The sequence below is a fragment of the Lampris incognitus genome, chromosome 9, assembly GCF_029633865.1.
Source record: "Lampris incognitus isolate fLamInc1 chromosome 9, fLamInc1.hap2, whole genome shotgun sequence".
NCBI lineage: Eukaryota > Metazoa > Chordata > Actinopteri > Lampriformes > Lampridae > Lampris > Lampris incognitus.
The window spans coordinates 17650251-17674267 of NC_079219.1; the positions used below are offsets into that span (position 1 = coordinate 17650251).

Genomic DNA, 24017 nt, shown 5'->3' on the forward strand with positions numbered 1-24017 from the left:
TTGATGTGCCAGCCAGTATCTCAAAAGCTGTGAGAATTGCAATTCAGAATCCCACACAGCATGACATATTCCTACCTTCAAAAGCAGTTCTGGGCCTCATTGAAGAGCTTATAGGCCTCAAACCTGTGAGTATTCTCCCAGCTCCCCAGATGCCAACAAATCAGACTAGTGACACTCTCCTATGCTCAACCCAAGTAAGTGCTGCTGCTGACCATAAAAATGGGCGCAAAGAAGCTCACAGGGTACACCATTCCCAGACAAATGGCATCCAACAGCCAAATGCTCTTTGAAGAATCCAACGTGTTTGCCCAAGAGGAGGGGGACATTGGCTGTATTCCTGACTCAAAGCTGAACATCAACATAGTGGGCGATAACCCTGTTCAGAAATGTTACAACTCTATTCCAAAACCCCTATATAAGCAGGTAAAGGAGTACATGCAAAATCTTCTGGATAGAGGCTGGGTCAGAAAATCGGTGTCAACTAATTCATCTCCCATGGTTTGCGTGCGTAAGAAAGACCACAGCCTGCACCTGTGTGTAGACTTTCATGAACTGAACCATAAGACCATACCCAATCGTCATCCCTTGCCACGGATTCAGGATCTGCTGGATAGCTTGGGAGGCAACTCACGGTTCGCCATATTAGATCAGGGTAGCACATGCCATCAGGTTTTTGTGAGCGAGGAATCCAGACATCTAACAGCCTTTAGCACCCCCAGGGGGCTGTATGAATGGGTACCATTTGGACTGACGAATGCACCCACTGCATTTCAGCGATGTATGGAGGGAGTGTTAGAGGGCATTAGAGGTGAGTGTTGTGTGCCATATTTAGATGATGTCCTTTGCTACTCCAAAACCTTTGATGAACACGTGGACCACCTCAGGCAAGTGCTCTGTTAGATGAGACAACACAGCATCAAGCTCCGTCCAGCAAAATGTGAATTCTTCAAGAGGAAAATCTGGTACATTGGGCGGATGGTGTCAGGGGAAGGGATCCAGATCGACCCGGGGGATTTGGAAGCGGTGATGGCCCTGAAAGAGAAGAAACCCCATACTGTCGGAGAGGTCCAGACACTGCTTGGATTCCTTAGCTATTACTGTTCATTCATCCAAGACTTTTCACGACTGGCGAGGCCCCTGTTTGAACTCCTCCAGAGCCCAGCTGAGATGAGTGATACCACCAAAACCCAGACCAGTAACGGTGAAGGTCGAGTGAAGAAGGGAGATACAGGACAACTCCCCTCTTGCACACCCATTACTTGGACTATCAAACACCAGAGTGCGGTATCAAGGTTTGTGGAGATGCTGACTAACCCTCCCATCCTAGCCTATCCAAACATTGATGTTCCATTCATATTGCACACAGATGCATCAAATGAAGGCCTGGGAGCAGTATTGTACCAACGCCAGGACAACAAGTAATGTGTCATCATGTATGGGTTCATGACATTAACACCTGCCAAGAGGAACTACAACCTACACTCCAGTAAACTCAAGTTCCTGGCACTCAAATGGGCCATCTGCGACAAATTCAAGGATTATCTGTATTACGCTCCAACCTTCACAATCTATACAGACAATAATTCTTTGAGCATACATAGACAGTGTCACCGGAGGTGGCGTCTGCAGTGTGGCAAGGAAGCAAAGCAGTCCAAGACAACGATGTTCCCTGAGTGGCTGCGTTGCAACTCAACTGTGAAGATGAAAATGATGTGTTGAAAGATAGAGCTTCTAGTGTCATACCCGAAAACTCCAGAGCTGCACAACAAGGAGATTCAGCGATCAAAGAAGTTGTGACCTTGAAACTCAATGCATGGACTCCCAATGAAAAAGAGAAAAGAGCCATGGGGAGACAGACAAGAAGACTACTCTTTGAGCGGGACAAGCTAGAGGTGAATCATGGACTATTCTACCGGAAAACGGAGCAACACAGACAGACAACTGATGCTCCCTGAACAGCTGAAACCTGTGGTGTTGAAGAGCTTGCATGATGACATGGGGCATGTAGGTGCTGATTAAGTGATCCATCTCACCCATGAAAGGTTTTATTGGCCCTACATGCAGCAAGATATCAAGGACTACGTGACAAAGAGATGTGTTTGCATCAAACAAAAACATCCTAATGTCCCACAGAAAGCTGCTATGGGATCCATCACAATTGGTCTCTATTCATTATTTACACTTGGAGCCAAGCAAGGGAGGATATGAGTATATCCTTGTACTTGTTGACCACTTCACGGGCTTTGCTCAGGCATACCCAATGAGGAAAAAATCAGGGAAGACAGCAGCTGAAAAGATATTTCAAGATTTTATCACTCATTTTGGGTACCCGGAGAAGCTTCTTCATGATCAAGGACGTGAGTGTGAGAATAGCCTGTTCCAAAGACTACAACAACTGGCAGCAATTGCTCATTCATAAACTACTCCTTATCATCCACAATGCAACCCAGTGGAAAGACCAAATCGCACACCTCTTCAAATGCTGTGCACCCTACAAGAGGAGAAGAAGAGTGAATGGAAAGATCATCTGCCTCATATGGTGCATGCCTACAACTGCACAAGGCATGAAGTGCCTGAATACTCGCCGTTCTTCCTCTTTCTTGTATGGCAGAGCTCCACGGTTACCGATTGACTTGCTCTTTAGCTCCAGGAGAGAGATTGAGGCATGCAACCATCAGACTTTCGCACAGTAGTGGGCAGATAGGATGTGAGCAGCTTAACAAATCAGTGCTGACAAAATCCAGAAGTCCTCAGCTAAAGGCAAGGAACAGTATGATAGAGACGTAAGAGGCATTACTCTTCAGCCAGGTGACGGTATTGGTGAAAAATCTCTCAGAGACAGGAGGCCCAGGCAAACTGTGTGCATATTGGGAGAAAGCAGTACATCGCGCGGTGGAAAGATTGAGGGACCAGTCTATAAACTATACCAAAAGAGAGATAACAAGTCCCTGTGTGTGCTTCACAGGAACCTGCTGCTGCCAGTAAATGACCTAACTCTTGAAGAAGAAATTCCACTCCCTGTGGAAGAAAACAAGACAGAAAAGACGGAGACAAACCGAAAAAGACATTAACAGACCAGTAAAAGATAGCTCTGATAAGAAAGAAGAGTATACCTACCATCATGACCTCCGGAGCAGAATCCCATGCTATAGACTTGTAAGGCCTCAGTAACAAGGACATATCATGCCACAGCAGAATCCTCAATATTGGCTTAAGCCTTTTGCAACAGCCAGAGAATTCTGTGCTCCTGTCAGACAAGAAGCTGAGAGAGCTCAGGATAGGGAGGAGGCTCGGGATGATCCAGAGATAGTCGAGAAAAGGCCTGCTCAAGTGGAAGAGATGGATGATGGAAAATTAGGGGAAAGAGAAGATGTGAGAAGATCCCAGTGGAGAAGGAGACCAACAGAAAGACTCACATATGACACTGGGTCAACCATCATACCAGCATTGGAGTGCAGATGTGAACACTCTCTTACCCAACCAACCCATCGCAGCGACTCAAAGCTTTGACCCTTTCCCCTAGCCCATCCAGTCCCAGCCATGCTGATACAATTGTTATGCTCTTCTACACTAAGAGATGGCCACATAAAGATAGCAAATGTCAGGAGACATTCTTTTAAGTGGGGGAGAGTGTAGAAGGTTGAAAACAGCTAATCTCAGAAATGAGTAGCGAGAAAAACAGACACCCCCTGGTTCACTACACTGCTATTTCACCTCCAGATCGCTAGATGGCGCATTGCGCTTGGGTGTTATAGAATAGCATTTCCAGCACACACGGGAAGAATAAAGTCTTCTGCGGTTTAGTTAACGCCGGTTCAGCGTGCGCCTTCTATTCTTCAACACAGGTTTGTAAAAATGCCTTAAATTGTGTGTACATGCTAGATTTTAAGAGTTGCAAATGTACTGTGTTGTAGATGGTTTGCACACGTTGGTCGAAGAACCGATTTGTTAGAGAATCGCATGTAAGTAGAGATAGAGGGCTGTATGCTAACTTGTTAATGCTAGCGGACTTGTGTAGTGCGGAGTAGTGTGTGTGTGGAAAACTAATCCAAAACAGAAAAATTTGTGAATTAACTAAACGCTCTTATTTCACTATGCACTTAGTTTACGAAGCAGTTTCTATATAAGAAGTTATCTCCTGGTTATTATCTGTAGCCAAATGGACATTCTTTTATCTTTTTTTTTTAATTTCCCCCATTTTTCTCCCCAATTGTATCTGGCCAATTACCCCGCCCCTTTTTTCTTATTCTTTTTTTAGCCTTTCCGGTCGTTGCGCCACCCCCTCTGCGGATCCGGGGGGCGCCCTGACCGACCAGAGGAGGCGCTAGTGCAGCGACCAGGACAAATACCCACATTCGACTTCCCACCCGCAAACACGGCCACGGGGAGGACTTTTTGACACATTTCCTGATTCTGTCTGAATCCAGCTGTAGTCCTGCCTGTGGTGCTGATTGACTAATACAGGGGTGGCTAATCATGTGGCATGGAGAGCTATGCGTATGCAGGTTTTCATTCCAGCTGGACTCCACACCAGGCGATTTCACTGATACATCCTTCCTCTTTGGTTGAAGGGTTGCTAATCAGTGAAATCACTTGGTGTGGAGTCTGGTTGGAATGAAAACCTGCATACACATGACTCCATGGCACATGATTAGCTATTGCTGGGCTAATAGTTACCCTCCCCCCAAGCGCTCATTGGATAATCGCTTTTTCAACCGAGAAACCGCTGTTTCATGTCATGATGTCAGACCAGAAGAATTAGCTCATCGGGGTGGGCAGATTCAAAGGTCTAGACCCAGGAAATAATTGTGGCATTTCATCCTTTGCATTTTGAGGAATTAAGAACTGGCATGGTGGCACTGGGACTTAGTGTTGTGCCCGGCCTAGGGGAAACGTGAGTATATCATAAAGTGACTCCCCGCTGCCAAGGATGACCAATAGTGCAGTATGGTATGTACTCCCGTAGGATTTTTGTGCCAAAATTGATTTTTTTGCTGTTTTGGCTTCTATAGGGACCAAACTGTCAGAAAATGATGGGTGCCAAATTTTCAGACCCCCACCCCCTTTCTGAGCGCCCCCTATCCAAAATAGATGGTTCAATATGTGAAGAAAAAAAAACTTAATCCCAAGAAAATAGATGGCATAGTTTTTTCTATTGATTCTGTTATCTCTAGGCATGCTTAAGAACATACTAAAAATCTAGGAAAATCTACCTCCTGGAAATGCATCATTTTCAAGATGGCATCCAATATGGCTGCCAGGAGCTTAAAATGGCTATATCTCAGTTTCTATTCAAGCTAGAAAGCTGATTTTGGTGTCTAATCTTAGGTTTTTGGGCTCAAGGAATTCAACTGAATCAGTGAAATTTCCATCATTTACTTATTTATTGTCAAATCCAAGATGGTGTCCATCCTACGGCGATGTCCCATTGTACTAAATTAGGTAAAAACAACAAATTTGCCTTTTTTTGTGAAAGGGAACATAATAACTGTCGTATTTAATGTGAAAAATGGAAGACATTTATTAAACATGTTTCTATTATGTAAATAACCACACAGTAGTCGAGTAATCCAGTAAGACAGGTTTATCTTTCAGTTAAGCATACTGTATGTTGTTTATAGCAGCATATACATGATGACAAGCAGCAGTAAAAAGTTGCACTTAGTATCCAATTGAAAAAAAAAGTTACTCTGTGTTGCGCCAGTAGGTAAATAGAGAGTAAGAAAAAACTGCTAAATTCCCCAAAAACATCTACAACAAAACAAAACAAATACAGGTGATGATAAAGGAATTTAAATAATACTTGATGATCTATTCATCAGCATTGTCATCTTCTGGAATGTACTCACTTGTTGTGTTTGCACAGTCTCCACCATAACATTTGCAGAGGAGTGCAAGGCAGGTGATTCTTTGAGCAGCTGCACTGTCCCTTGCAACCTACTTTGCAGCCACATTTGATTAGCTCAAGTACTGCCTTTGGTGCAGGGAGGGCAAGACACCTGACTGGAACATATACGCCACTCACTGAACTCCATCCATTCTGTTCGATTGGTGGAAGCTCAGGGCAGTTCGTCTTGTATGACTTATCTCGCATTGTGACATAATTGGAACGTAGGATATGGGGTAGCAATGCAGCACGAGTTGGAGGTAGCATCTCACCCTCCAGGTTCTTTGATCGGAATAGTTCCCATCTGAGGGATGGCAGGGTTGTTGGACCTTTTGAGCTGTAAACACAGCACACAAAATTCTCTAATGCCTTCACCAGTGATGGGAGCTCACCATTGATAAGCTCAGGGGGAATGGAACCCTTGCCAAGGTCCTTGAAGCAGTCAATGGCAGGATCATCATCATCAAGCTTCAGGTATGCGTTGATCCACGTCTTTTTGGAGATTCCAACAAATTTTCCTCCCCAGTCAGCACCAGAAAAATTGTGCAGGCCAAGTAATCCCTGACATTTCTGACGTCCAATAACTTGAACACGCTCAAAAACATTTATTTCCCGTTTCTTTGCACCTTTGCCTGTTGAAAATGTCAGAGAAGTTGGAGTCGCAATGCATTCACGTGATACTAAATCAAGTAGCAGTAAGAGGACATCAGTGTCGGGTGACCAAACACATATGTCTCGTGAGGCACCATTGGCAGCAGAGGCAAGGACTTGATGAGGTATTAGGGTATCAGCCTCTTCATGTGTGTGTGCCTCCACAAAATCACGTCCCTTGATGAAGGTGTCATGGATGACAACCAGTAGGAAAGAACTGTCCTTTGAGAAATACTCTAGCAGTCCCTGGCCCAACTCACATGTCAGCTTCTTCTTGGTCGATGATGCAGAGAGGAGATCCTTGATCGACATAGTGAGCTTCATCTCTGGATGGATTTCGTATTCTACAGAAGTAGTTGCTCTCTTTTGTCGAGTTTTCTTCTTTAATGACTCATCCATATATCGATCAAAGACAACTCGACCCTCATGATAGCCAGCCATCATTGTTTTGATGCGTTTGTTAAATGCGATCTGAAGGTCTGACAGCTTCCGCATGGTTGGTGTCTTTTTCATGCTCTGAAGCACACCCATGGCATCAACTATTAGAACTTTGATAGGGACACCTGGAGGATCTTCTTGCATTGGATCAGGCTTTGGGACAGCTTCGAGGAGCTCTGCCTTGGCATCTTCAATTGCATGCATGAGACTAGCTTTGTCTGTAGGGTTGTACAAGGTTCCATCCACAGCACACAGAGAGCGGGGAACCATTGACATTTCATAGTCTCCAATTGTCTCCTCAAGTTTGGGAACTAGACTTGGTCGACTGCCTTGGACGATGAGAAATATTCCAAGCAGTTCACGTTCCTCACGCAACTTGATGACCTTGTCTCCAACACCTACCTTTGTTTTCTCCATCCAGTTTGAAAAGGTCTTCAACTTGAGTTTCTTCATGTTGTCCCACACTGAGAGTGTTGACGTAGCGATCAAACGTTCAGAAACAAACTCCTCAAAGCGCTTCTGACCCTTTTCCGCAAACTGGAGAATATCATGCTTTGCCGCATCTGTCACAAGCGCTGATGAAACAAGACTCTTTAATGGTGTTTTTTCTTTGAATGGATTGCCTCCACAGTGCAACTCAATCAAGTTGCGTAGCTTCAGTGCATTTGTTCTTGACCTCAATGCAATCTCTCCTGAGAGATGATAATGCTCTTTCCTTGAAGTAGATCTGGAAGCTTTTGGGAAGCTCTTGAGGTACTGATTCACTAGATCAGCAAGATGAGGTGTGGCAATGATCAGCCGGTCCAGAGCTGCTTCATCTCTACTGAGTCCTACCATCCCACCATGTCCCTTTAGCTTCTTGATTTCCTGCTCGAGGGCTTGATCAGTGAAGAGATGAGTGAAGGGTATCTCTGACTTTGCCACCGCAAATGCACCAGACTTCAGTGCATCCCATGTTTCTGGGTCATCTTTTTCAAGAGCATTCATTTGAGCAAGATTGACTGGCATCAAGCGGGCATAGTTGAGGAGATCATGAGCAAAGAAATACTTGATGAGATTCTCTAATGAAGACAAGTATCCCTCCCAGTCACCTGAGCGGCAAGAGCTGATGAGATTAAGAAGACTCTCTACCTGGTGAAGATACTGGGTTAAGAATTGAGTGAACTCACCAATGTCTTTTTCATCTTCGAGTGGCTTGACATTTTCTGTGTACCAGGATTGGATTTCTTCAAAGATCTCTACCATCAGTGGGTTACGTTCATGGAGTTTGTCCTTGAGAGCAATGCATTGCATCTGAATTGGACAATTTGGAAGTTTTGACAAGATGGCATCAAATCGCAACATCAAAATTGCAAGGCTCGTAGTGATGTGGTACTCAAGGCCTCGTTTGTAAGCTTTGCCACCAAAGATACCACGAAGAGCTGCTGATGTGTATGCACCACTTTCAGTAGCACATATGTCAAGGCCACTTCCATCAACTGTTTTACCTAGACCATGCAACACAGCAAATGCAATGTGAAGAGTTCCAGCTCTTAGGATCCAGTTGGTGTTTCCAACTGACTGCTGAATCTTCAATGCACGGGAGTAAAGGTCAAGATCTAGGGTTATCAGTGTTTTTCTGTGAGGGCCAATGACAGTGGCAGAGATACCCTGGGTTAACTTCAAAGTGGTATAGAGGGTAGCATAATCTGTTGGCGAGGTCTTAAACAGGGGAGCAATCACCCCTGTGTTTGTTGAGGTGCAACTGTTAGAGGACTGAGATAACAGTAGAGATTTAGTTGCAGCCCAAGTTGGCATCACATCTTCCTTCGTCAATTTCACTGATTTACGCCTTTGTTCTTTGATCGACACAATAGAATCATCTTGATTTCTGTCGTTATTAGATTCAGCATGGCTTCTCTCTTCTTCACTGTTCTGGGTCTGTTTGCTTGCCAGCTGCGGTTCAGTTGAGGTTGCCCCCCTGTTATCATCAGTTGCAAGGTAGTTTGTGAATGCCCAGGTGTGAGTGAAGTCTTGGGAAATGAGATTGTTTCGGTTTCCTATCACAGACTCAAATCTCAATGGAGTGGTTTTGATCATTGGCTCCTGCAGCAAGTTTATATCAAATGCCAGAGGTGATGCCGTGAGAGGTTTTTCTGTTATAACAAGTGGTTGGTTCATCAGGTCTCCATCTTCATCCTGCTGGTTGATTACAACCACTGTGCCATGGAAGGTTTCTTGCCCAGTGGCTGTGTCTTCCAAAAGATCAATATTGTCAATAGCAAACCAGATGTTCACACCCTTCTTCACAAAGTCAGGGCGACAAAATCCGCTAGTATCCTTCATTCGTCGAAGAACAGACTGCTCCACACTTTTTTCTAAGTCAAGGATCTTCAAGTAGTCACTTTCAATGTAGACATCTGAGAGGTTCTGGACAAGGATTTTGTCACGCACTCTAGAGTGGATAGCAAGGGACAGTCCGATTGAGAGGGGTGTTTGGACATTTTGCCGAAAGGCATCGTCTTTCTTTGGCTGATGTTTCACCTGACGATCAGTGCGAGTGTTCTGGACTAGAAACTGGCATGCAACATCAACAATTTTGTCTACTTCTTCATCCCGCATGCCAAACACTTGGACAACATGACTGCCAAAGAGGAGGTGACTTAGGAAGAATTGGAGTAAAGAGGGATTCTTAAAGTTATCAAATATCCCGGCAAATGACCAGTTGCACTTTTGCATGATCTCTGCCTGCAATAGGTTAGCAACTTTCTTCAGGTTGCCAATAACTGACCATCATTCATAGTGGAAATACTTCAATCAATAGCTTTGCTAACTACAGTTGATTTAGCAAGCTTGTCTGGCTCATTTCGTTGCAGTGAGCTTACAAACTGGACATCTGGAAGTCGCTCACCAATGATCTTGTTCAGATGCTTGCGATAGTTTGTAGTCTCATCGACATCCATGTGATATCTTTTCAGGATCAACAAGTAAGCATCATTGACCTGAGCCATGTCAAGAGTAACATCGTCTGTGACGGTATTTTGAATGGCGAGGATTAACTGTTCGTCACATAAAGAGCGAATGAGTGATTCATTATCATGATCTTTCTTTATTGTTGTGGTACGTTTTGCATTCCGCAAGCAATCCCTGTGATAGTACTTTTCAAGAGCTGAAGCGTCACCAGCATCCACTAGGTCTGCTACACAGATTCTTACTTGGTCATCTTGGGTCTGCTGCTTTATTTCAAGAAGCGTTTCACCCATTGCATCAGAAAGAACACGGTGCAGTGGCTCTGAATCACCCTTGGAACAAAAGTCACAAGGTGAGAATAAACACACTTGCTCCTTTGGGACAGATTTCGACCGTTTAGGTCTAACAGATCCTGTAGTAATTGAAGGGCGCCCAGATCCTCTTCTAGAACAGACAGGTGACTGAGGTCGGGATTGGTTAGCCCTGAGACGGTCAATTTTATTCTTGTTTATAACAGATTTTCGACACTCACTATGATAATGAACCAATTTCAGTTCCCCTTCATTTAGGCCAGATAAGTAGTCGGAAAGTTCCTCAAAATCACTTTGACCTAAAGAAACTCTGTCCCTGCAAGCCTGCAGTAGGTCATCAATAATGGCTGGATTTTTAACTAGTCGCTTGCCAGGGGTGGCACCTTCTTTGCAGATCACGCAAATGTTGCATTCCTCTGCCATATTGACCAGATCTCATCCCACCTTAGCTCACAAGTTGTCCAATTTGTTGGATGCCAGACAGATGAAACCTAACGATGGGAAAACAATGTAAATATATATTTGAATTAGAAGGCTTGGTTTAAATTTCATCAGAAAAATATGACACATTTACCAGATCATTCTCAGCCCACCTTAGCTTACTGTTTAGCTTAGCTTTCTAGTTCGTTGTTGTAGGTTGTCGGATCTGTGCATGCCAGACAGATGAAACCTAATGATGGGAAAACAATGTAAATATAAATACGTGCAAATGTTGGCTTTTAAATCTAGCGGGCATGGTTTAAATTTAGCCCACCTTAGCTTACTGTTAGTAGTCCAAAATTGTTGGATCAGGGCATGTCAGATTGAAAGATTAGACCTAATAATGGGAAAACAATGTAAATATATGTCAAAATATGTGTAAACATTGGCTTATAAATCTTTCAGGCTTGTTTTAAATTTCACTTGAATGATAAACAATTAAAATAAAAGTATCACTTACCAGGTAGTTGCTTTCAGCAATTCCATGAATGTGATTCTCAAAATGTTGACTCTTCAAATCTATTGTGGTGTTTGTTTGTTTTGTTGTTGTTGTTTTGGTATTGGCCTATTTTTATTTTATTTTATCTTGAGTACTGTTCTTTTTTGTTTTCAGTCAGCTACAAACACAGCTGTGCTTTAATTATGATCTCACCTGTTTGAAATGAACCAAATTAACAAGGATTATGCTACAATGGCCACATTTCAACCCTTATTTTTTCAGAGTCAGAACAGGAATGTCTTTCAGAATGGTCAACACTTTCAGTAAAGTATTAATTGTCACTGGATGCCCATAAAAAAAATTGTAAAAGTTATATTGGCCAAAAAAAGAGCAGGAGTGGAAAGAGGAGAGTAATGATGAATGGGATAGGCACAAGGGTCAGTCCGGGGTGTCCCAGGTGAGGAACCAAAAGTCAGACAAATACTCTTCTAGCTGTTTTAATAGTGTTATAAATCAACTCAGAATATTTTAAAACCTACAAAACAACTATAATATTATAAAAATTGGACATTAAAAACCACTTCAGCCCCAGGCAATTTTTTTGAATTTTCGCCCGAAATTACATGCCCAAAATAATTCAGTAATAGCTCCGCAAGTACAGGGCCCAGGTGCACAATTCTGGTCTATGTATAGGTAACATCTGGAAAAATGTACTTCAAGTGGAAGTTTAGTTGTACCATCCACCAGGACAGAAGGACTGCAGATAAACTACAGCAGAAATTCAATTTTTTAGGTTCGCCTAAACAAAACTTACAATTTGAGTGTGAATAACATCAGTAATACCATTTACCAGCAGGCCACAGATATTTGGATCTGTTCTACAACTTCTCAACTGCATCTCCTCCAAATTTGGTGTTATACAACTGAAGCATAACAATTCTACAGCCATTTTAGTAAGAGTAGTCCCAGGCGGACTACTATTTTACTGTTCTGGGAGGTCCCAAAATAGATGGCCCCCCAGAATTGGGGGTGGGGGTCAGAAAATTTGGCACCCTTCATTTTCTGTTAGTTTGGTCCCTATAGAAGCCAAAACAGCAAAAAAATCAATTTTGGCCCAAAATCCTACGGGAGCTGTTTTTTTTTGACATAGCATACTGCACTACAATGCCACAGCAGATGCAGTCCAAACAGAATTGATTTATTCATCAGTGGTGGTAGGCTAGTACAGCGTTTCTCAAACCTCTCCTGGCAGACCACTTGTCCTGCATGTTTTAGATCTCTCCCTGCTCCAACACAGCTGATTCAAATGATCAACTCGTTATGAGCTCCCGAAGCTGCCTAATAACAAAACTGATCATTTAAATCAGCTGTGTTGGAGCAGGGAGAGATCTAAAACATGCAGGACAAGGGTCCGCCAGGAGAGGTTTGAGAAACGCTGGGCTAGTATATGCATCAGGAAGAGCACAGCCAAAACAATGAACAAAACAATCTTTAAGATTAACAACTAACTGACCTATCTTCGATAAAAGAAAACAGAAAGAAGTACGGGCAGCTTACCTACTTCCCTAGCATAAATAAGAGAAAAAGAAAATGTCAACAAAAATGGCTTCTCAAGCCGTCATCTACCAGGACTGTGTGTTTTGTTTTTTGTTTTTGGAAGATATTTACAATATATACAACTGAGATCAATCTAATAACATTAAATCAGCAATTACTTGGTAGCTCATCACGGTCTTGTTGGGAGTCAGGAAAAAGGCAAAGTGAGTTGGCATTGGACAGACGTCATTTTAGATTAGTCTCCAGTTCCTCCAGTTCAATCACCAGCCGCCACCTGCAACTCAGTATACTGGGAAAACACACAACATAGTGAACAGTACCACCCTCAGGCAGGGAAGGAGAATAGCACAAAAATCCCGCAATCATACTCAAATACAAATTATGATTCAGGGTCATAACAGTGGTTAGCACTCTTGTGTGTACTCAGAGGGTCCTGGCTTCTGGGTGGAGTATGCATGTGGCGTTTGCATGTTTTCTGTGTGCTTTGTCCAGGTGCTTCAATTTCCTCCCACAGCATGAAGATATGTATGTCAGGTGAATTGGACACTCAGGGTCGCCAGGTGGATGAATGGAAGATTGTTACTGTTTTTCTGTCTGTTGGCGTGTTGGCGATGTGGGGGACTGGCACGCTGTCCTTGGTATCTACAGGCTTTCTGCTAAAATTGTGTTAGGATAGCAGCAACCCTCCCTCTGAAAAGAAGTACGGGGGTAAAGTAATAGATCGGTGGTCTGCTATGTTTACTACAGAAGAGCAGTGAGTTTATTTCAACATATTACGCTGATAACACGGGGTCTGCATAATGTAATGGAAATGATAAGTTATGACTTTGCATTACAAAAACAGTGGTTTGTTGTGTCCTTGAAATTTGAGAGATGACAGCATTTTCACATTAACTTCTGATGACTGTAGGAGCGGTATTTAAAAAAAAAAAAAATCTAGTGAGACAAGTAAATTCTTTATGAGACAATACAAGCCTGTTTCATGCCATAAGCAATCATCAGCTGTCAAGTAAGTTATATGTTTAAATATAGATTAACATACGTAGATGTAGGAAAAAACTTCAATTCATAGCATTACAGGCCTGTTTCGTGCATCGCGCACTCATCAGCTGCTGAGTTGGCTATACCACAAAGAAAAAACCCCAGCGAATAAACGCTACGTTGCCTCACACCACGCCCCTAGTTGCAGTGCACAGCAACCAATGGGAGGATAGGAAACATTTGAAAAGTAACATCAGGGACATTACAACCAATGAGGGAGGGGCTGGGGCTCGATTTGAAAAAGTAAGGGCTTAAAGGGCCAGGGCACTGTTGGAATAGCATACATTTAAAATATAACAAAATAAAATAACATCCAATGAGGTACTTTACATACGTCATCTAATGGAGTGGGTCCGGAGCACGGCCGAAAGAGCAGACAGGCAAAACATAAAAATACCACACCCAATAACGGTCATCACATGTATATCATCCAATGGAAGGGGGTGGGGGGTGGAATAATAAAGACAATGGCTTATTTGTAATTGCAAAGCAGATATTTTTCCTGTGTCTACAGCTGGTGGCCAATTTATTTCTACTGTTCAAGGTAGACATATCAGGCTTGCAAATAATAAAGTATTTCTCTGCTAAGCGTAGGTTACATCTTTTGTTGTTAGTTGAATATGCATTGCTTTTATTAAGGATTTTTCAGGAGATAGAGTAACTAATGTTTTTGTCCACCAATGACCAAATGTGGCGGCTTAAGGTCGTTGCATTTCTTGGATGCTCATTCCTGAAGCTAATCATATGGGTGTGAAACCCAATTTTAAAAGGGCCCTCTGTTAGTCCAATGTAAGTGTACACTTTGCAGTTGTCGTCTCTTGTCACTGATGCCCGAGTGCGCGACGCACGAAACAGAGTTGTACTGCTGTGAATTTAAGTTTTTTTCCTACATCTATCTTAATATTCCACTCCTCATTTGTTGAGCACTTTCATCAACACCATTGACGGTTTCCGAAAAAAACAAACAAACAAAAAACACTATATAGTGTTAGTATAATATATATATATTTTTTTTATCCCCCTCTCACCCTTTTTCGATTGTTGTTCCTGGGATCAGCTGGAGCCACTCTCCCAGTTTGGGGGGTCACAGCCCCTAGTGGTCCTATTACCACTGGGACCACTGTGGATTTCACCTTCCACATCTGATCTAGTTCTTCCTTCAGCCCTTGATATTTCTCTAGTTTCTCATGCTCTTTCTTCCTGATGTTGCCATCGCTCAGGATTGCTACATCAATCACTACTGCTGTCTTCTGTTCCTTGTTGACCACCACAATGTCTGGTTCGTTAGCCAGCACCTGCTTGTCAGTCTGGAACTTGAAGTCCCACAGGATCTTAGCTCTGCAATTCTCAACCACCTTTGGCAGTTCTCCCATTTGGAATTGGGGACTAACAGTCTGTATTCAGTACAGATGCTGCTGTACAGTGTACATATGTCTGAGTATTATTTAAACTTTGTTTGTTCCATCTTATTTTATTCTTTGTACCAACAATGCCAAGCTAAATTCCTAATGCACATGGCAATCAAAAAAAATCCTGATTTTGATTTTGATTCTGGGGGGAGGGTGCATTTGACCTGGCTTTACTCAGGACATCCCCTCTGTACTGACACTTCATCCCACTGTCATATGCTTTTTTAATGTGAAGTGCCGGTTTTCAAGTAAATAAACCTGGGTCCAGTTTAACTGTGGCAACATAAAAATAAATAAATAAATAAACTTCACAATATTAATTAAGAGAGTAAATTAACTGCATTTTTTTACATTAACATTATATTCAGTTATTCATTTGTACAATAAACCAACATCCTGCCTCTTTTGATAAATGGAAACCTTAATGCTTTGTAAATGCAGATCGTGATGAAGATAAGTCTGATCCTGGGGGAATTTATATCTTGAATAAAATCAGTTCAGAAGTTAAAAGCGTTCCACCCACGACTCGGTAACGCCAGCTCCGTGTTTATTGGGAATAACGGTGCCGTAAAGCATTCAGCCTTCTCAGGTAATGGCCTGGGCAGGATTTTCCACTGGGAGAGACGCTTCACCGCATCACATGAAAACCCTGCACACGTCCCTTCAGGTTTGTTCGCATCATATCTCTTCGTTTCCAAGTAACACTTTCTCAAAACCTCTCCGGATAGACCATGAGTGATGTATTATCTTTACTTGTCTGCACTCTTGATCTTTTATTTCCTATTTCAGTTTTATCAGCATTCTCATCCAGTAGCATTGAGTTTGGCCGTGGTGATCAGGATGAGTGAGGGTCCCACATTGGACCTCCCTGAAATGCCTTTTGAGCATTATCAGTATTATTGTTGAAATCTTTTAGTATCACTGAAAGACACATCCAGCTGAAACGGATTTTGTGTAATATAGCAAGTGAGCATTGCAGCGAAATATTCAAGAATAAATCATGTTACCGCTGGCCTGGTTGGGCGTCCCTACAGACACAATTGGCCGTGTCTTTGGGTGGGAAGCCGGATGTGGGTATGTGTCCTGGTCACTGCACTAGCACCTCCTCTGGTGGGTTGGGGCGCCTGTTCAGTGGGGAGGGGGGACGCGCTACGTCTCCCTGGTGAAACTCCTCACTGTCAGGTAAAAAGCGGCTGGCGACTCCACATGTATCAGAGGAGGCATGTGGTAGTCTGCAGCCCTCCCCGGATCGGCAGAGGGGGGTGGAGCAGAGACCGGGACGGCTCGGAAGAGTAGGGTAATTGGCCGGATACAACTGGGGAGAAAAAGAGAGAGGAAAAAAAAAGCAATGTGCCCATTTTGATAGATAGTCCAGTGCTGACGCTCAGAGACAACGGTATTAATGAATTTATATCATGTTGTTACAAAGAGTGCTGACAGGTGAAGTTCAGTACATTGACACACTCTCTTCCCTTAAATCCCTGATGGAGAAGATAAACTTTTGTCACGTTCGCAAAAACACGGGAAAGCGGGAATTTATCTTCAGCCTGTGGTGACTAGTTTGTAGCTAAACTAACATAGATGGAGTTGCAGCATGGTGAAATGGTGATATGCGAGACATAATGTGATGGTTATGTCAGTGACTTATGTGCTCATATGAGGTGATCCAGTAGTATTTCACAATACTACGTTATGGTCTGTCTCTTTTAGTGTTTCCCCCCCCTTTCTTCTGTTGTTCGCTTTCACTCTGCTGTTGTGTTTCTGTCTATTTTGGAAGAAAAAACAATAAAAAAAACAAAAACAAAAAAAACAACTCTCAGTTTTGCTTTTCAGCCCCCAATGTGAACATTTATGCTGTGTGTCTGTCCGTGATGAGCTGTCTATGTGGTCATGCATGTGTAGGCACACATAGACAAACACACATGCACACACACAAAGTGCTTGCTGTCTGTAGATATGATTCCAGTGATGTGTTGTCATCATTTTTAACAGGTCACTGCCGATCCATTTCCACTGAGAACGGATTGGAAAGTGCAGTGACCCGTTGATGACACCACACCAGTCACTTCTCCATAATCTTGTAAAACGGGAATACAAATCATCCATAAACACACACACACACACACACACACACATATACTGGATGTCAAGCAGAGGGACAGATGCAAATTGATGCCATTGTGCTCTCACACATACACTCTGGCTCTGGCACAAACATCTGCTTTCTTTAGGTGACCTCGTTGGCTTATTGCAGAAATTTAACCCCCCCCACGTCCATTGGTTCTACTCGGAATGTGCCTTATAAAGAGGCTATGGCTGGAGACGGGTCCTCGTGAGTCGTTTCCTCCCTAAACCATTTTCAGGCGGCTAATAGCCGCACCAAACTGAAGCTGAGCTGTTTGCCAGGTGGACCTGCTCATGTGTTAATACCATAGTCACAGGAACTTAAAGAATCCCAAATCCACTCGTCCAGCTGCCTATCCATTCATCCTTCCCCTCTTTTGATGATGTTCATTCGGGGCACATCGGGGCTTGCTCTCTGTCGCAGCGTTTGACTTGCAGCTACATTAACGCATGTTGATCATTGGTTGGGGAAATTTTTTTTGTTCACATCTGTTTTTAATTACCCAAAATACACTTCATTTCTAATATGTGGAACTGTTTTATTGAGGCTGATTTCATTGTCGTTGATTGCCTTTCAGTGCCAGCTCCAAGGAGGTTGCGTTTTAAGGTGATCGGCCCAAACAAGCTCCATGTTTCTTGGAAGGAACCCAAAGGGGACTTTGACAGCTATCGATTTCGATTCACCAGTTTACCAGGTAAGATTTTATGTAACCCCCCCCCCCTACACACACACACACACACACACACGCACACACTTTTGGGAAGGGTTCCCTTCATGAGTTGGACTTTGTGTCTGTCAGCAAGGATTATGTAATTTATTTCTTATCAAAGCTCCTTTGAGGGATTATGCTCTTGAGAGATGTGGAAGAAAGTCAAAGTTCCTGTCCAGCACCTTTGCCAAGTTTGGGCCTGAGAGATAACTTTTTTTCAACACAAATGCAGTAACTTGTCAGCAGACCTTACGGGGGTTTAATAGGTACAGGGGACAGTGGAACCTACACACACACACACACACACACACACACACACACACACACACACACACACACACACACACACACACGCACACTTTGGTCTGAACTCTTGTTCCTGAAGGTTAGTTAAGGACATTTGAGAGCCATGATGGTCGAAGTCATACAGTCTGTATTCCAAAGTAGCACTAAAATAGTAGTCCTAACAGAAGACCTCCCAGCCTGCATCTCCTGATTTACAGTGTTAGATGTGGTATGGTAGTAGTCTCACTCCATCTTGAATCTATTCTGCATTGGTACTACAGTGAAAGCCATGGAAGAAGCCCCACAGTCTGTGGTTCCCCTGTATTGGTACTCGATTAGTGGCAGTAGTAAAAGTTCCCCACCCTGCATGTATTGCATCTCCCCTGTGTCTGTCCTTTGTAGTATGTAAAACACTGTTGTGGTACACACCCTATCTAAACTGAATTAGTCCCAAGTCCACTCAGTCTACTCCTGCCCTCCGTTCACATTGTTCCAATCAGGGTACACAAACAAAACAAACCCTCTAGTCTTAGTAGGTGTACTGAGAAGACTCACTAATTAGCCTAATTTATATTGACTTAAACCTCAGGGTGGTATTGCAACACAGCCATTGTCACAGCAGCACCCCTTACTTCTTATCTACTGCTGCACCTCCATCCTTTATCAACACTGCAGTGAATGCCGTGGCCCATTGTTTATGGAGTGACGTAGACCGGTATCTTGAAAGCAGCGGTTTGCGTGACAAATTCTTTAACACTCAGATGGGTGAGAAGAGAGCAAACTGGAACATTTCTAAGAGGCTGCTCTTGGGGCAGTGCAAGAGCTCAGAAAATCTGCTGGAGTGTATAGCAGAGCACTGTAGAAATGCAGGACCTCAGCAGCAGCTGTATCCATACGTATCCTGATGACTGATATCAAGGTCACCATGGTTAAACAAACAGCCTGACAGCCATCTGTGATGAAGACAGTGATCAGGACCCAGATAGGATCCCTGTGGTCTAAGGGCTGTCTTTCTCCCTAGCCCTCCGGAAAGAATAGGATGACATGAGTGACAGGATTACCAGCAAACACTTAAAGCAGACAATGTTTTTGACATAAAAACCCCATTTCACTTCCTGACACAGACTGTCGGAGTGGCAGCTCGCCTTTTGGCTGAACAAGGAAACCCCCCCCCCCCCCAGTAGTTAACTAGATTGGGAGCTAGATTTGAAGTAATACAGTTTTTGTTTTGACTGCAACGAATGGCCATGTTTTTCCTGAATTGTTTTTCTTTTAATTGTAAAATGCTTAAATATACACATAAACTTTGTCATTGTTTCCAATTTGCTTTAAATTAATTTTTAAGATCCAATTTATTAGCAAGTTACTTGTTTTGCTCGGTGTTAAGTGAAAGTGTGTGTGTGGCAACAGTCCTTACAAATACACTCTAAATGACTGTAAATAGAAAGAGCTCTTCATAAATGACTATTTAATAATTCGCCAACAGTTTTGACATAAGTGAGATTCAAAGATTTGTTTTTATTGCTCTAGTGTGTCTGTATGCCTGTGCATGAGTGCACACAAGCATCTCACACGGTGTGTGTGAGAGAGAGAGTGGGTGCTATTTTTCTGAGTCAGATTTCTATATTTACTCAGATATTGGTGGTATTACATCTAAAATCACAATGCTGCCTCACTAAAACGACAGTACAGCCAGGACTTTCCATGGTTCAGTGGACTGTGGCCCTTACAAGACTTGTTTTTTTCTTTTTCTTCCTTCTGTCTTATGTTGGTTGCAGTAGAGCAGTGCGTTACTGCTACAGAGGGCTTCATTGCCTTTAAGAGGAGCTGTCAGGGGGGAAAGGCCGTTGTCTCTCCTCAAGTCGTATTATTGGAAAATCAGTGCAGGGTTGGTACATGATGGGTGATAAAAAAAAATCCCTGTACAGACCTGTGTAGCGATAAGGAGTTGAGGCCAGCTCTTGCATATCTAGGCCACATGTTGCCCCTACACCTACCTCCTTTTACTACAGGGCTCCCCCAGCGTCAGGGCTGAGACTAGCAGAAAGTTTAGCAGAACAGAAGCAAAGCCATAACTTGTTCCTGCAAGGTGTGAAATTATGTGGGCTGCCTCGTTGGAGCCATTGGTCTCTTGTTTGTGTGTGTGTGTGTTTGTGTGTTTCTTGCAGAGTTTACAGAGCTGGGTGGTCCAGTGTAACCACTGTGCAATAGACAAATTACCAGGAAAACAAATAAATGTGCACGTGCGCGTGCACACACACATACACACATGCATGTGCACATTAAGAAGCACAAGTACATACTCACACACACATCTATGTTTATATGTGGCTTAGGTTCAAAAATGTGCAGAATGCAAGAAAGCAGGACTCCACAAAACAAAAGATTTGTTTCAGTGTCGCTGAGTTGATTTTGAAGCCAAGATGCGATCCCAGCTGATTAATAAAATAATAATTGTTTTGTTCATGTTGTTGGAATATTTGAATTATGAAAACAATGAAGGCGGGAGTCCTTCAACTGCTTCAAGAACAAAACAAACATAACTCGAGAGAGAATGTCCACAGCTTAATTCTTCATTTTAAGATGCACCATCTTAAGCCATACATCGTCAGTTCTTCAACTTGTCCAAATGGGACAAAAATGAGAAATTTTGTCCCACAATCTGGAATCCAGCCAAGTTATAAAAAAATATGCCCATTGTGCAAAACATCAGAAGCGCTTTCCTCTCCCCATGAGAAAGCGTGGCCATGTGATACCAGGTGAGGCTTTGATGCCTTATTAGTTTCACCTATTTAATCCACTGCAGTCATGAAGCTAAGATTGAGATAAGAAGGGGAGATTAAGGGTGGATTAAAGGAGGATTTTAAGCCTCGAGGCAGTTTAGATGAATTTTACCAAAGGGGTTGCAGCTTTATAATGTGCGTTCCCAATATTTTGTATACACAGTGTGCTGGCAAAGTTGTAATTTGGAGACACCAAAAGTATGACTGAGTCATTAAGGTGCCCACCCAGCTCGTTCAATGACCAGAGCCATGGAGGGAGCTAGTGTGACAGTGACTTTAGTTCACTTTTTGCCGGAAGTGAAGAAGGGGACAGTTAAAGGGCGGACATTGTCCCCTACCTATGAAAAGGTTCCTCCGGATAATTCTGTCTACATTTTAGAGGAGAAATGACGCCAACACAAATTACATTTTTCCTTCATATGCGGACCTCAAGTATTGTCCCACTCAGTCAAATTTATCTTGAGGTTTTGCTTCTCAATACCTCCTCCAAGGACAAGAGAAGGAAGCTGAGGAGTCACCCCCCCCCCCCCCCCCACGAACACACACAAATTGACTGTCGAATTGACTTTGTCGCCTAACTTTAAATGGGCCAATAACATGACCTGTAGGTCTGATAGGGATTAACTGCTGGGTAGAACACACCCATACACACATACATACACACACACACACACACACACACAAAGGCATAGACACAAATATGCACACAGAGGTGTAAGAAACTCATTACCTCATATAAATGTGTCTTAACCTTGAACTTTTTTGAGTAGGACTTAAAATGGAGACTGCTAATGGATTCTTTGGGCATTTTATTTTGGCTTACAGATGGAAAAGAACAGCATAATTTTTCCATAGCTTCTGAGGGGCAACCAGACAAATAAACTACACAAGTAACAAAATGCATATAAATCTAATTTTTGTCCTTCTGTCTGTTTCCTCCGTCTCTCCCCTATGCTTCTCTCTCCTCCCCTCTGTCTACCAGGTGGACAGCAGAGGCAGATCAGTGTACCTAAAACAGACACCAAGGTGGTGATAACAGACTATAACCCTACCAAGGACTATGTCGTTCATGTCATTGCTGTCAGTGGCAGCCAGCCGAGCAGAGCACTTCAGGGCAGGCATAAAGGTAAATCAATATTGTCGCTTTTCATGTGCTTTTTTTGCAAATGTCCTATTCTATGGTGTGGTTGCACTCCATTCCAATTTTATCTGTTTTGCACTCCCACTATCTTCTGATGCAGTAGTTTTCAAACCGGTCCTTGGGGAGGCTCACAGTATGGCAGGTTTTCTGTTCTGCCAGGGAGTATATTATATTTACCTGTTGTGCCAGGTCTGAAAGACCACCGTTTAGATGGCTGGAATAACTGATGCAGCAGGTGAACATAATTAACTACATGGCAGGAGAGAAAAGCAGCAGTGCTATGGAGCCTCAGGGACTGGATTGAGAGCCACTTTTCTTTCTTTTTTTTTTTATCCCCCCGCCCCCCCTTTTCTCCCCAATTGTACTTGGCCAATTACCCCACTCTTCCAAGCTGTCCTGGTCGCTGCTCCACCCCCTCTGCCGATCCGGGGAGGGCTACAGACTACCACATGCCTCCTCCAATGCATGTGGAGTTGTCAGCCGCTTCTTTTCACCTGACAGTGAGGCGTTTCGCCAGGGAGACGTAGCACATGGGAGGATCACACTATTCCCCCTAGTTCCCCCTCCTCCCTGAACAGGTGCCCCGACCAACCAGAGGAGGCGCTAGTGCAGCGACCCGGACACATACCCACATCCAGCTTCCCACCCGGAGACAGGGCCAATTGTGTCTGTAGGGATGCCCAACCAAGCCAGAGGTAACATGGGGATTCGAACTGGCTATCCTCGTGTTGGTAGGCAACGGAATAGACTGCTATGCTACCTGGATGCCCCAAGAGAGCCACTTTTCTAATCTCTCTCTCTCTCTGTCTCTCTCTCTGTCTCTCTCTCTCTCTCTCTCTCTCTCTCTCTCTCTCTCTCTCTCTCTCTCTCTCTCTCTCTCTCTCTCGCGCGCTCTCGCTCTCTCTGACAGCTAATTATGGAGACCGTTATGGAGGAGAGGAAACTCAACCACAGAGGCTGAAGGAGTCAGCTGTACCTCCTGAAGATGCCAATGAGATCTTTGGAGGTAGGACAATTACATGCAAACACTGTACCCGGTCAAGAAATGTGCACACAAGTTGTTTAGTTGTGTTGAGTCTAGAGATGGAGGAAAAATAAATTCAGTTATGTATTGCGATTCTTTTGTGTGGCGATTGGTGTGTCCACCACACTGACTCCAAAATACATTTTTTTTATGAATTAAGCAAATGTAGCTTTTTTGTTTACTTCTAATTTCAAGTTAAATTTTATACTGTTCTATTTGAAGTTATTTTGTACTGCTTAAATGTTGCCCTTGGTTTTTGAGAAGGAAAAATAATGTCATAAGGAGTAGGCTACATTTAATTACTCATGTTCAGTTCAGTTGTGCAGCTGTTGAATAAAGTATCAAGGTATAAAGCTTTAGAGGTATGACTCAACTTTTTTTTACATGGTTCAAGGTTTTAAAATTGCAACAAAAAAAAAATCGGAAAAAAATTGTTATATCTAATCGGGGTATATATAGAATTGCAATACTTAATGAATCGCAATACGTCCGGGTAGCATAGCGGTCTATTCCGTTGCCTACCAACATGGGGATCGCCGTTTGAATCCCCGTGTTACTGCCGGCATGGTTGGGTATAGGGCTGCATGATATGGCTTCAAATCAATATCACAATTATTTCAAACTTTTACCTGGATTACGATTAATGAACGATTATTTATTTTATACACATTTTTTTTTACACTGCCCTCATAATTCTCTGACAAGGTCTGTACTGTAAATATACTGAACTGCTGGGAAATTTTTTTCTAATGAAACATAACTATCCTATGTTTGTGATTTTTAAATAA

General features: G+C 43.1%; 1 protein-coding gene across 1 annotated transcript in view; it reads left to right on the top strand.

The window, feature by feature from the left end:
* Positions 1-24017, top strand: part of col14a1a (collagen, type XIV, alpha 1a) — a 241910-nt gene that overhangs the window by 19197 nt on the left and 198696 nt on the right. The window contains exons 2-4 of the mRNA XM_056286930.1: positions 17865-17981; positions 22047-22190; positions 23116-23211. Of these exons, the coding sequence (XP_056142905.1) occupies positions 17865-17981; positions 22047-22190; positions 23116-23211 (357 nt within the window). The remainder of the gene's footprint in view (positions 1-17864; positions 17982-22046; positions 22191-23115; positions 23212-24017) is intronic.